Source organism: Thamnophis elegans, chromosome 5, assembly GCF_009769535.1.
Source record: "Thamnophis elegans isolate rThaEle1 chromosome 5, rThaEle1.pri, whole genome shotgun sequence".
NCBI lineage: Eukaryota > Metazoa > Chordata > Lepidosauria > Squamata > Colubridae > Thamnophis > Thamnophis elegans.
In genome coordinates, this window is record NC_045545.1 from 17,283,017 (window position 1) to 17,297,942 (window position 14,926).

At 41.5% G+C, this 14,926-nt stretch overlaps 1 protein-coding gene across 1 annotated transcript; it reads left to right on the forward strand.

The window, feature by feature from the left end:
* The first annotated feature begins 11,656 nt into the window (after positions 1 to 11,656).
* Positions 11,657 to 14,086, forward strand: LOC116508618 (peptidyl-prolyl cis-trans isomerase H-like). The gene is given in 4 exon segments (XM_032217240.1): positions 11,657 to 11,718; positions 11,720 to 11,795; positions 11,797 to 11,844; positions 13,754 to 14,086. Coding segments are annotated over 4 exon segments (519 nt in total).
* The last annotated feature ends 840 nt before the right edge of the window (positions 14,087 to 14,926 follow it).

The following is a 14,926-nucleotide window of genomic DNA, read 5'->3' on the forward strand; positions in this document are numbered from 1 at the left end:
CTGAGTCAACCCTGAGCCGGTGAGATTTGAACCGCTGAACTGCTGATCTAGCAGTAGCCTGCAGTGCTGCATTTAACCACTGCGCCACCTTGGCTCTTTTAGAAGAAAGAAAGAAAGAAAGAAAGAAAACCAGTAGAGCAGAACTTGCTGGTTAACTCATTCTTCTTAGTCATAAGTAGCTTTCATTGTTGTTGGGAAGATTAATTTACCTTATTTACCTCAGGGTGCCGTCAGCCACACAGTGTCGGCCAGTGACCCCCAGGGGGAGAGCCTTCTCTGTGGGAGCACCTTCCCTCTGGAATGAGCTGCCCCTGGAGCTTCGTATAATCCCCCACCTCCGGTCCTTCCGACGCGCCCTAAAAAGTTGGCTTTTCCAGCAAGACAGCCTGGCCTGAACAAAACAAAATAAAGGATTGATCACTGTTAATTTTAATTCGATTTTTTTTTTAAAAAAATGTATTGTCAATTTTAATTGGGTTTGGGATATTCCATTTAATTTTTTAAAAACTTTTATATTATGTGTTTCTTTTAATTGTTGAGTCCTTGGGAGAAGGGCGGCGTATAAATCTAATAAATCTCAATCTCAATCTACCTGACTCTGACAATAGTTTTGTCTATTTTCCATAGCTATGTAGATCAATGCTTTGGAAGAGGAGATGTTGTGTTTCTTTGGTTTTGTTTCATTTTTGAGCGTATAACCTTGATCATGCAAATCTGATTCTACCTCCACTTCCATTCGGTACTCGGAAGTTGTAACATGCTATTGAGCCGGCATTCCTCACTTTAATTTATGCATTCCTTTATACATTGTTTTGCTCCTGCAGTTCTCAAAGAGTTTTATGGCCCATTATTGAGTGACTAAAATGGGTGCAGTTTTGCAAGCCTCTGCCAGAAAATGTTTATTACTCTCATCATTCTTCTGAAAATCATGTTCCAGCAGGTCCAGGCAGCATGCAGAACATGGCACATGTGTGAATTAGCTGTTTCACACCCCTCTTACAATATTATCACCACTAATAAAACCAGGGGAAAGACCTTGGGGGAGGGGGAAGACTGCACATTAATTTGGTCACACAGCTTTGAAAAGCGATCTTTGTTAAGCCTGCAGATAAGAGAGGGCCATTACCCTTGTTTCTGAAAGTTACTGCCAATTGTTCAGGGAGACAATGCACAGAGGTGCATTTGCAATCAAGTGTAAGTCCAGTCGTCTGCATGCTGGCTTTTTAATATGAATACATTTTCAATGTGTCTCCAGGGTTGTTTTATTAAGCCTGAGATAGTACTTAAAAATGTTTGAAGTTGCACAGCCATAGATTCAGAGAAACTCTAGATGATGTTTTAAACTTTGCTTCTAGCCTAAAGAACACTGCGGGTAAGTACAAATAATGATGAAATTACTTCAGATGCTTCTCATGTTTAATATTTGTATATTCTGGATGAAAGCTCACCTGCACTATCCCCTCCTGGACCAAAATCCAGGTCAGAGAAATATGACCGACCAATTTTTACACTCTTCAAATAATCCAAACCAGCCGTCAACAAAAACAGGCATATAAAAAGAACTTTTTAAATGCACTCTCAGTTTAAAGCATGATTTTATGTCTGTGTATGTTTTGCATCTGTATTTATTTACATGTAGATTCAAATGCCAATTTTCATCCAGATGGTTGCAAGTTGATTATTTAGAAGACTATATTAAACATTAAATTTATAGAGTAGCATATGGAAAAGACAACAGAAACAAACTCTCCTGCTTGATAAATCAAAATCAGTATGGATTAATCGGTATTTCAATCATTTACAACTTAACCTGTACTCATACATCCATTCTGGTAAATTTGAACATTAATTTGTGATACAAAAATGCCTGTGAAAAATGTGTTTTGCTACTGATTTTTTTCACAAATATCAAATATAGAACATTTGGTTGGAAATTTCATACACCATATTTTTCGGAGTATAAGATGCACCTTTTTTCCTAAAAAAAAAAAGGCTGAAAATCTGGGTGTGTCTTATACCTGGAATGCAGCATTTTTTGCCTCCTTCTCTCTCTATTTATTTCTCTCTATCCCTCTACCTACCAACCTACCTACTCTCCCTCTCTCCCTACCTACCTACCTATATACTGTATTTCTCTTTTTTATTTCTCTCTCTCTATCCTTCCACCTACTTACCTACCTACCTACTCTCTCTTTCTCTCTACCTACCTACTATGTTACTCTCTCTTTCTCTCTTTCTCTCCCTCTCTATTCCTCTATCTACCTACCTACTTTTTTTAAAAAAATTGACTCTTCAAAACCTAGGTGCGTCTTATACTCTGGTGCATCTTATAATCCGAAAAGTACGGTGTGTGTGTGTGTGTGTGTGTGTGTGTGTGTGTGTGTATACACACACACACACACACACACACATACATATGTCTGCATGTTTGAGCCAAACCCTGCACCCCAAAAATGTATAAAGAGCTCTGTTCTCATTTATACATAGTTCATAAAATGTAAAGTAAGTCATTTTACTTTTTAGAAAAGGAAAACCAAGCAAAACTCTCTGACACCTTTCATTTTAGAACTGGGCACAAATTGGTTGCAGCCCCATTTTTTTCTGCGTCTTTCAGATTGGCCATTCAGCTGCATTTGGGTGCGGTTCCCCCATGTGATCTCCTTGCTGGCTAGATCTGATTATAGCATTGCAGGCTCCTAAAGCTGCAAAGGACATAACAGTCAGTAGGATTATAGGACAGTCTGAGCAAATGAGACAGTTGACAAAGAAAGATAAAGACCACATTTCTCACAACAAGCAGCAACCTGCAAGCAAATTGATGCTACAATATTGAAGTGACACCAGTGCTTAGCAAGGACTTCTTTTTAGTCATTTGTTCAACTGTATCAATGCATCAGTTTTTGATGTTAATAGCAAATGAAAGAAGGCTGTATGCAGCTAGAGCAGAGCTTTGTTGCTATGAATAGTTCTGATATGCAGATAATTACTTTCATTGCTATGTTTATGCCCTCAGCTGTAGCAGACATCTCTGTCACAGTGTTGTGTGCTGCTAATCAGCCATTTTATTATCTGGTCTTTCCAAGGAGAAGATATGTTCTTGCCTTCTCTGTTTTGGAGAGCCAAATATCTTACCACATCCAGCATTTTGTTATGCCAATATAATGATATGAATTTATTCATTGCAATACATTTTCATATTTGCATCTATTCTTCTCCCAAAAGGTGAATTTCAGCTTATCAAAGCCAGATTTTAGAAATATTGATGGCCATGATAATCCCAACCATGCACATAGACCAGTGTTTCCCAAACCTTTGACATATCTGTACCCCTTCTATAATTTTCGTAACACTGAGTACCACTCATAAAAAACATATGCTTTAATAAAAATCAAAATATATTTATTTTTTATTTTTTTGGTACATACGCAAAATAAACGAAAATTATATTATAAAGAACATTTATTTGATTCAATGAGAAAGATGAAATTGTTTATGTTGAGATGACAGATCATCATAATTTGGTTCCATGGTTGTTAATTTTAATCTGATATGCGGTTCCACGTCCAATAGTCTGTTCCTTTTTTCCGACTTAATGTCTACAAATCAGAGGTGGGTTCCTACCAGTTCGCACCAGTTCGGTAGAACCGGTTCGTCAAATCTACCGGAAAGCAGGCCACACCTACAGAAGAGGTTCCAAAAAATTTTGAAACCAACCCCTGACACACACACACACACACACGCACGCACGCACACAGAGACAGACTCACACAGAGAGAGAAAGAGAAAGAGAAAGAAAGGAAGAAAGAAATAAAGAAAAAAGAAAAAAAGAAAGAAAAAGTGAGAGATGAAAGAAAAAAAGGAAAAAGGGACAGAGAGACAAAAGGAAGGAAAGAGAGAGAGAGAGAGAGAGAGAGAGAGAGAGAGAACACATGGCCGGCAAGCCACTCCCACCAGGTCACATGGCTGGCAAGCCACTCCCACAAAGGAGGCCACACCCACAGAGTAGGTTCCAAAAAAATTTGAAACCCACCACTGCTACAAATGCAGAAAAAGCAACTTCATATAAATATGAAGTTGGAAAAGGCAAGATGTATTTCAGGACTTTTTCTGTTAAAACCGGATACACACGTTGCATTTGTAACCAGAATGATGTTAAAGTACACTCCTTATGTTTATTTCTCAAGAATCCATCCGAAGCTAACTCCAACAATTGCTCTTCTTCCGCATGCGACAAACCTTCTGGCATGGATGTTGTGTTAATGTTGAACGGATATGTTATCCATATTTTTTGATTGTCACCTCCCGTCAAACCCCGCATTACTTTTCGAGACTGATTTAAATCCTTAAGTTTATTTTCAAAAAAATCTATGGGTTTATCTTTGTGCTGATTATGGTTTGTCTCAAAATGGCGCTTTAAGTTGGATGGTTTCATGCTTTCATTTGTTAGATTTTCAAAACAAATGACACAAAGTGGAATAGGCTCATTTTCATCTCCAGTCCATGAGAATCCAAATTTAAGATATTCTTTGTCGTATTTGCGAGTTTTCCTTGCTTTTTTCTTAACAGGTTCTTTCAGAATTGAAATTGATTCGTCGTTAATTTCATTATTTCCTGTTCGTTGATTGCTACTACAATCATTACTTTCTTTCTGTTTAGTAGTTCCAGATTTCAACCAGCGATCCATAATCTCTGTTAGGGATAAAAATTGTATTTTATAAAAATAATCAAAATCAGTACTAAAGCACGATAACAGGCACCCGGAACTAACTATTAAAGAAGTAAGTTGTCTCTGTAACGAAGTGCAGTATATTCACGCCATGTCACGCCTCACAAGACTGTCTAACTGTTAGATAACACTGCAATTCTCCGGCGTTTAAACAGCTCCACAGCGCAACGTCAACTGTTAATGTTCCCACAGTTTAAAAATGGCCGAACCCGAGCTGCACGAAGGATGCGCAGAAGTTCCCGCCATAATGAGTTGCGATACGATGTAAGATGGCCCCATTCCCATGTAAAAACTGTGATACGCGCCTATTTCTTTCCTTGTTCTGTGGGCGCAGCTAAGCACGGTGCAGTGGATATTCCCACGTGATCCCCACCAAACTCCGGTGCAACGCGTACCTCCACTAAACTCTTCCCGTACTCCTGGGGGTACACGTACCACACTTTGGGAAACACTGACATAGACCTTCACAGCATTTCCTGTATTTTGCTTTAAAGAGCCAACAAAGAGAGTATTGATTTACAAATATTTCAAAGGCAATTTTCAAGGTGGTTCAATTACAGGGTGGATATCAGATTTAGTTGCCTGGAAAACTTTGGGGAAACGTTCTAACAGCAGAGGAAGGCTGGGAACGCTGTTGTGTTTTGGAAGTGGAGAAAGGCAAAGACCAAATAGTTATAGAGAGAAGAACAAAGCTGCTGAATTCCTTTGTTGGTTACATCAGAAAGACTGTCCTGTTAGCATGTATAAGGAGCAGCTCTAATAAATTTCAAATCCTTCTTTGCTGACCTGACTAGCTATATTCTTCCTTTATTTAGAGCTTGTGGTTTGGCATAAATGCTGAATCCCTTTCTGACATTTCTCAAGGTCCTTTAGCCTCCAAACTTGTCTTGATTTCCACAAGACAGCTGCAGTTTTCAGAACTTTGTAAAACTTCTTCTGCCAATTATCTCCATCAAAAAGAAAAGTAGGATCCTCTTTCTTTCTTTCTCTCTTTCTTTTTTCTCTTTCACTCAACATGCTTACATTAGCTGCCTATTAAAGTTATATGTGACCTCTATGTTCTTAATAGACTTTGCCTTCTGGTGATGGCTGCCTCATAGGACTGGATCACAGGAAATCTGCTTTTGCTATGGCTGCTGTTCTGTTTGCATTTGAAAGGCAGCCTTCACTTATTCAGTGAAGCACTGATTTGTTAAAGAAGTGGCATATGTTCCTAACTTGACACTAAAACATGTTATCTGACCATGTTATTTTAAAAAATATTACTTTCATTGATTATTTTATGTATCAAATAAATTGAAATCATTTTATCTTAATCTAATTGGATAATTGGGAGGAGGTTTAAAAGTGACTCAGTTAGAGCAATGATAGCAAACCTAAGGCACGCCTGGCCAAAGTGGCACGCGAAACCATGTCACCTGGCACACACAGCCTTTCCTGTTCATCTTCTGGGTTTCTGGCAAGCATACACTTGTGATGATCAGCTGTTCTTTGCTTACACGGCAGTGGCAAAAACTGGTGTGTGCATGTGCATCAGCCAGCTGATTGTCGGGTGCTCATACACGTTAGAACCCAGAAGTTCAGCTTTTCTGGAGTGCAGCCCCTAACAAATGCACACACATTTCCACAAAGTCATTTTGGCACTCAGTGCTAAAAAGGTTCACCATCACTGATTTAGAGGGTTTTCCTGTCACTAATAGCCTCCTTTCACCAAGTCACGTTTAATGAGGAGACAGTTCTGTATCCCAAATACATAAATACATCAAGCAGATATGCATTCTGCTATGCTAGAAAATGCATCCTAGCATTTCACCACTATGTACAAACATGCATTTTCAAATCCATATGGTAAGTAGAAAGTGCACTATAATATCACTATGATAAGTCTAATTCATCGCATTTTTACAACTAATTATTCAAGAACTTCTAACTTAAAAAAAAATAACCTGTTGAAATTTCTGGGTTGTCATTAAAAAGGAGTCTTTTCTATATCATGAAAATCTGATAAGACTTAAACGTTTTGTACCATTCATTGTCTGGAAAAGGAAAGAGGGTATTGTTTTCACAAAACTGGCTCAAAGAATTTAGAAGAAAGAAAAATCTAAAGAAAAAAAATATATAATGACAATGTATTAATTTTGCAAATTAATGTCCAGGGGTGAGCTAAAAATATCTTAGGAAAAAAAAACCATGAGAAGATGTTATTGTGGTATATAAATCATGAATTGTATGGAGAAGATTTACTTTTTCTCTTGAAATACTAGGACCAGGTCCCACACACTTAGGTTCATTAAGAGCAGGGCTTCTTTAAGCTTCACAACTGCCATAGTTTTATCAAGTTCAGTAGGCACAAAAAGCCAAAATAATATCAAAGTGAAACTATTCCAGTATTTTCTTTAATATCTATTTTACCCCTTGTGCCATGCATTCTGATACAGCCAAGAGATGAACACCAAAAAAGCCTAGGATTACAGGGTTGGAATCTTTCTCGTTCAGGAACAGTAAATTAGGATCATCTGGTAATTTCAGTATTGAATTTCAGTAAAACTATTCATGAAAGGTTGCTGTTTCATAAAAACAGAAATGGAGAACCCGCAGCCTTCACAGCTGTTACAGAATTTGCCTTTGGAAACTTTGCCCCCTTATATTTAAATGAAATCTAACTTATATCCATTACTTTCGTCCTTCATTTCTATAGTCATGAATAATAATCCTTGCCTAACTTTCCAGTAAAGGTAAAGGTTCCCCTCGCACATATGTGCTAGTTGTTCCTGACTCTAGGGGGCAGTGCTTCTTTCCATTTCAAAGCCAAAGAGCCAGCGCTGTCTGAAGGTGTATCTGTGGTCATGTGGCCAGCATGACTAAATGCTGAAAGTGCATGGAACTCTGTTATCTTCCCACCAAAGGTGGTTCCTATTTTTCTACTTGTATTTTTACATGCTTCCGAACTGCGAGGTTGGCAGAAGCTGGGACAAGTAATGGGAGCTCACTCTGTTACGTGGTTGCTAGGGATTCAAACCACTGAACTGCTCACCTTTCCGATTGAGAAGCTCAGTGTCTTAGCCACTAAGCCACCATGGCCCTCAGATAATGATACTTGGAGGTTTTTATTTCTTTCCTCTTTTTAACAACCTTCCACCCCCCCCCCCCACTTATGCTTAGTGTATGTGGCACTCAGGAGAGTATATTTTAGATGCAGAGTGTTTCTAAAGCAGTTCTTTGTACAACATTGCATGAGGCCTACCACCTCATAATTTAGGTCAGAATAACAGAGTTGGAAGGCATCTTGGAAATCTTCTAGTTAACCCCCTACTCCAGCAGGATACCCTATACCATTCCAAATAAATGGCTGCCCAGTCTCTTCTTAAAAGCCTCCAGTGATGGCGCACCCACAGCAGTGGTGGGTTTCAAATTTTTTTAGAACCTATTATGTAGGTGTGGCCTGTTTTGTGGGAGTGGCTTGGTGATCATGTGACTGGGTGGGAGTGACTTGGTGATCATGTGACTGGGTGGGAGTAGTTTGGCAATCATGTGACTGGGTGGGAGTGGCCAAGTCAATGTCACTGAATTCTTTGCCCCAAAGAATGACCTACAAAAAGAAGATATAAAAAAGGAAATTTAGTATTTTGTGCACTTACTACTTACAGCGTCTTCCTCACCATGTTCCTGTAGTTTCTTTTATATATCTGAATATGGCTATTTTCCTAAGCCTCCTTTTCTTCAGACTGGGCATCTATGAGGTACATCTTCAAGTCCCTGTATCATTTTTGTTGCTTTCCCTCAAACCATCTTTAACTAGCTAATATCCTTCTGGAAATGTGATGTCAAGACTCACATATGGTACTCTATATAGGTATTACTTTAGCACAATGGCTAGATGGAAGCAAGGGCAGCTTTCATGTACCCCAAAGACAACAAATGGTCAGAATTTCAGTCCAGGTTGTATCAAACAGGAAAGCAGTAAAGTGGATTTTCATTTCGCTGTTCCTTTTCAATCTACATTGCTTGCCTCTGAGTCTTCCCATCTCCTGTCCTCAAAGTACCATTTCATCTCACAGATTTACAGGGGGCAGCACTGGCAGTTCTGCTCTTCCCTCTCCCGTGGCCCTCTCCATTCCAATTCTTGTTTATCTTGTCAGATTCAGTGAGCGTGCTTTATATCCCGACGTTATTCCCTTGTTTTGCATCTGTCTTGTCAGACTACAAGATGGGGGCAGAAAGTTTTGAAGCCTGCTTTCTATGTGGCAGTCTCCTTTGCCATCATTTTTCATTGTTCTACTGTACAGTTTGCTCCCTCTGCTCTTTGCGCGGAGCATCTCTGCCCTCCCGATGCTTTCCAAATTTGTCGGCAGCCTTGAACTGCTCACACTTGCTTGCAATCAGACAGCATCTAGATAACCTTCTCTTGGGGGAATTTAACCAAAGATTGTCAGCTGAAAGTTTCTCCCTTCCAGTTCAATCTCTCCAGACTCTCATTTAAATTAGTAGTCAGAGATGAAGGGATGGAAGAGAAGCAAGGCAATGTTTTTTTAAAAAAAATCCTTGGAGGTTTAACTTTATGCATTTAAAGCTAATCCTGCAATGCATGAAAGTCTGTGTATTGCTGAAGGAAGAGGAAAGAGACAGGAGGAAGGGGGAGTGGAGGAGGAACCCCTCTGAAACCTACCAGAGTCAAACTGCTAATCCATTTGAAAGAATGTTGGCTATTTCTGTCTCTTTCTGATCATCCACTTTGCAGGTTGCCTGCAGGGGAGGTGACAGGTTTCTCACCTTTGCAGCTGGCTCAGTGGAAGAGAATGAAGAAAGAACACAGAAGCAGAGAATTTCAACTTGTTTTATTATCTTTGAAGGAGCTTCATGAATACAGTTCTTTAAAGGGAACCCCATAGGTGCTACATGCTTTGCATCTTGGAGTATAGTTCATGATCATCAGAAGTAATGTAATTCAGACACAGAAATACAAGGTGAGATTTCCCTGGTTCTTCTTTATTCTAAACGGTTGCCTGAAGACCCAGGTTTTGTGCTCAGGCCCTACTTAGCTAAAGCTACTAGACCTGGGATGTGGAAATCTGGACAATCATTCATGGGAAGGGAAGCGGTGGAGGTTTCCTTTTCTCTGTGTTTTGTAGGTTGCATCAGTAACCTAGCTTATCAATAGATTTTTTTTCGATTTCGATTTTATTGTATTTCTATGCCGCCCTATTCCCAGCGGGACTCAGGGCGGCTCACAACCCAAGTCGGGGGGGGGGTACAAAAAGGAAAAAAAGAAAGACAATGGACAACACAACACCACAATTTTAAAAACTATCAACAGCCACGCCTTTCGAGAGGGGACAAGAGCTCATCAGCCCCAGGCCTGTTGGAACAGCTAGGTTTTTAAGGCTTTGCGGAAAGCCTGGAGGGTGGTGAGGGTCCGAATCTCCACGGGGAGCTCGTTCCAGAGGGCTGGAGCAGCCACAGAGAAGGCCCTCCTCCGGGTGGTAGCCAATCGGCATTGGCCAGTGGATGGAATTCGGAGGAGGCCTAATCTGTGGGATCTAATTGGTCTGTTGGAGGTAATTGGCAGCAGGCGGTCTCTCAAGTACCCAGGTCCAATACCATGAAGGGCTTTATAAGTGACGACTAGCATGCTAGGGGCTCCACGCTACAATATATAGGGACCCATGCAAAAGATAAAAAGGGAAAAATGCAAAGAAAGGGAAAGAAGCAGGCAAAACATTTTTATAAGGTAGATTATATTAACCCCAATATATGTAATATTTTTCCATTCTGTCCCATTAAAAACTACAGTTTAGCAAAAAAAAACAACAACAACAAAACACTGGAACCTAATGGACTCTCTGCAGAATTATACAAAACCATACAAGGACCATTAAAGGGGTTAATGTTGGAGATATATATAATGGAGCATTAACAGAAGCTAAACTACCTATATCATGGGCAGAAACATACATTACATTAATGCCGAAAGAAGACACAGATCAAAAACTACAGTTTAGAAGTGCTCCGGGCAACTTTGAGCACCACACATGAACTTGAAGAGATATAGGCAGCTGGGTTTTCTGGTTGTTTCCTGTTGGTCTAAAATATAACCTACAACCATCCTTTTGTGCCAATGCATTCATTTTCACTAACAATGTTATAGAATTTAGGGCTATAAGTCGGTCCACAAATATACCTCATTTGGGACTGTCTCTCCACCTGATTTTTTTTTTCTCGGTAGAGAAATATGTGCTCTAGCTTGAGTGACAGAACTGATCATTTATTTAAGTGGGCTAAACAAAACATTGCCAGATGAATTACCTTTCCATTGGGACTCTTTATTTTTAGTGGACTTTCTACATCCCTTTTTTTCTGCCCATTTCTTGTAACCAGCTTCCAGGAGAAATGGTAGAAAGCAACCACTATGTACTTCCCAAAGCGCTCCCCACCGTGTGTGTGTGTGTGTGTGTGTGTGTGTGTGTGTGTGTGTGTGTGTTGGCCTGGCTTAAGTGAAGTCACTGTGTCACTTTGTTTCCAATGCAGCAATCAGCCAAACTAACAGTTGGATACAGAAATCGTGCGATTCACTCTGAAAGCTGGATCAGAGCTTCTGAAGTGACAGATATGTTCTGGGTCATTTTGAAGACAGCACAATCAGCCTGCATTGCAGGTCGGAAATAAATTCAGGGAAAGAAAGTGTTTCTCTACTATGATCTGGAAATGAAGTTGGCTTGCTCTTCAGACCTTTGTGTTCAACAGTACACCAGGGAGAACAGGCTGAAAGTGATTGTCCAGGTGGATATATAGAATAGACTTCTCATGTCTTGACATGAATTCCTGACTAAGTGTAATGTTAACATACTAGGCAAATGGGATGGGGCTCTATAACTAGAGAACTACTGTAAAAATATGACCACAAAAACACTGCTATGGTGAGAGGTGGTTGCCATGGCAGTGCTGGCTTCTAACCCCCACAACCCTGTGGTCGTCTTCAATGTCACAATCGGTGGGCATGAAGGTGGAGCTCCTTGCTGATCTGGTGCCCAAGAGGATCGAGAACCTGAGGCAATTTTGCATGGGTGAATTCAAGGAAAAATGGTGTTCCCATCAGTTACAAAGGCAACACTTTTCACAAGGTTATAGGTTTAGGTTTAGGTTTATTGGACTTATATGCCGCCCTTCTCCCAAAGGACTCAGGGCGGCGTACAACACAAAAACACTTATTACAAAAGTTAAAAGAAAGATTAAATGGAATATCCAAAAAACCCAATAGACATTTGCAATGAGATTTAGAAATTAAATTAAAATTAACAATTACAATTAATAATTTATTTTTGTTAAGTACTGGAGTCTACCATGCCATTGACTTACATTGCTGGTTCCTGAGGTGGTTCCCGAGGTGGCGCAGTGGTTAAATGCAGCACTGCAGGCTACTGCTAGATCAGCAGTTCAGCGGTTCAAATCTCACCGGCTCAGGGTTGACTCAGCCTTCCATCCTTCCGAGGTGGGTAAAATGAGGACCCGGATTGTTGGGGGCAATATGCTGACTCTCTGTAAACCGCTTAGAGAGGGCTGAAAGCCCTATGAAGCAGTATATAAGTCTACTGCTATTGCTATTCCTGATTGGCTGAGACGCAAGCAGCCAGCTGGCGGGAGAATCCCGCTATGCTATTGGTTAAGCGTCTGACAGCTCTAGTATAAAAGGGCTGTCAGCTTTCCCTTGCTTTGCTGTTTGCCGGTTCGAGGTTTGCTTTACATTGAACTGTATGTCACTGTAAATAAAGGTTGTGTTAACTAGCCTTGCCTCAGTTCCTGTCTGCCTCATTCTCCCTATAGAACAATTTTATTCAGGCCAGGCTGATTTGCTGGAAAAGCCATTTTTTTAGGGCACACCGGGAGGACCAGAGGTCGGGAATTATGTGAAGCTCTGGGGGCAGCTCATTCCAAAGGGAAGGTGCTCCCACAGAGAAGGTTCTTCCCCTGGGGGTTGTCAGCCAACACTGCCTGGCCAATGGCACCCTGAGGAGGCCAATTCTGTGGGGTCATACTGGATGGTGGGAGGCTACCGGTGGCAGTAGGTGGTCTTGCAAGTACCCTGGACCTAAGCCATGGAGTGCTTTAAAGATCATAATTAATACCTTGAATTGCACCCGGAAAACAACTGGCAACCAGTGCAGGCCACCTAAAAGGGATGTAACATGGGAGCACCTAGATACCCCCATGACAACCCGCGCGGGCGCATTCTGGACCAGCTGAAGCCTCCATGTGCTCTTCAAGGGTAGCCCCATGTAGAGAGTATTGCAGTAGTCCAGGCGAGAAAGGACGAGGGTGTGAATGACTGTGCACAGGGCATCCCGATCCAGGAAGGGGTGCAACTGATGTATCAGGTGAACCTCAGGTAAAAGGCCCCCCTGGTCACAACCATCAGGTGTTCTTCTAAACTAAGCCATGTATCCAGATTGTGGGCCCGCTCTGAGGGGGATAAAATTTCTCCCCCATCATCAAAGATGGTACAAGATGCACAAATCGGGATGACGGGAATCACAGCCACTCAGTCTTGGAGGGATTGAGCTTGAGCCTGTTCATCCCCATCCAGATCCGTACAGCCTCCAGGCATTGGAACATCACCTCAAGGGCATCGTTTGGGTGGTTTGGGATAGAGATGAAAAGTTGGGTATCATCAGCGTATTGATGATATCGTACCCCCAAACCATGGATGATCTCGCCCAGTGGTTTCATGTATATGTTGAATAGGAGGGGTGAGAGAACTGACCCCTGGGGCACCTCACAAGTGAGGCACCTTCGGGTCGATCTCTGCCCTCTAGTCAAAATGAACTGCGATCGATACGACAGGTAGGAGGAGAACCACCGCAAAACGGTGCCCCCCACTCCCAACCCCCTGAGTCATCGCAGTAGGATACCATGGTTGATGGTATCGAAAGCCACCAAGAGTCTAATAGGATCAGGACAGAGGAACAACCCCTGTCCCGGGCCTGCCAGATATCATCAACCAACGCGACCAATGCTGTCTCCATGCTGTATCCTGTTATAAAGGATTTCATGATCCAAGGAGGTGATTTTGTAAATGGAGATGGCACCAGAATGGCCAGTATCTATTGGGGACCCTTTGCCCATGAGAATTTCAAACTGAAACACTCGGTGCCAGGCTTGCTCTCCCTGGGCAACAGCAGTCCCAGCCCCAATGGCTGCCAATTCTTCATCAGATGCTCCAAGTGCGATTCGCTCAATAGGAAACACATGGTTTTCAGTGAAATAATTGATGGGCTTCTAATCATGAGGAAATTTGAAAATGTGCCCACTGGGCTGAATAATAAACTGAAACTCCCAGTGGTGTTCGCTCAATGTGAAGAGATGTAGGTTGATTTTTTTTTCTTCATCTGGAGATGCCAAGGAGTTCCTGGCTGCTGATCCTTCATCCCATATTCCATGTGTCTGTCCTCTCCCTTTTGTAAATAAAAAGATTTCTTATAAAAGAAAAGAAAAAGGAAACACTGCTGTAGTATTTCTTAGTACAGGTAAACCTCAACTTAACAGTCCTTCATTTAGTGCCAATTTGAATTACAACAGCACTGAAAAAGTGACTTACAACTGATCCTCACATTCATGACCATTGTAGCATCCCGGTTCACCGACAAATGCGCCCTCTACAAAAGCGCACCTACGAAACCACGGGGAGAAAAGCGTGAGTTCAAAATTGCACGACGAATGAGCGCAGAAGCGCACCAACAGAAGCATGCTCTAAACCTAACCCTAAAGGTAACCCTAAAGGTAGCCCTAACCCTAAACCTAACCCTGAACCTAACCCTGAACCTAACCCTAACCCTAACCCTAACCCTTACCCTTACCCTTACCCTTACCTTTACCGTAATCACGCTTCTGTCGGGGCGTTGGCACACCTTTGTGGGCGTGCTGTCGACATAACGCCACGGTTTTTTCAGCGTGCTGTTGTCGGGCACGTATTTGTCGAGTCATGCAGCATCCCTACGGTAACATGATCAAAATTTGGGCATTTGGTAACTAACATGTTTTTATAACAGTTGCACTGTCCGGGGAACATGTTACCGGTCACTTGCAACCATCCTAGCCAGCTTCTGGTAAGCAAAGTCAATGGGGTTAGTCTGATTTGCTGACAACTGCACGATTCACTGAGCAACTGCTATGATTCACTTAACCGTGGTAAAAAAAGTTGTAAAATTG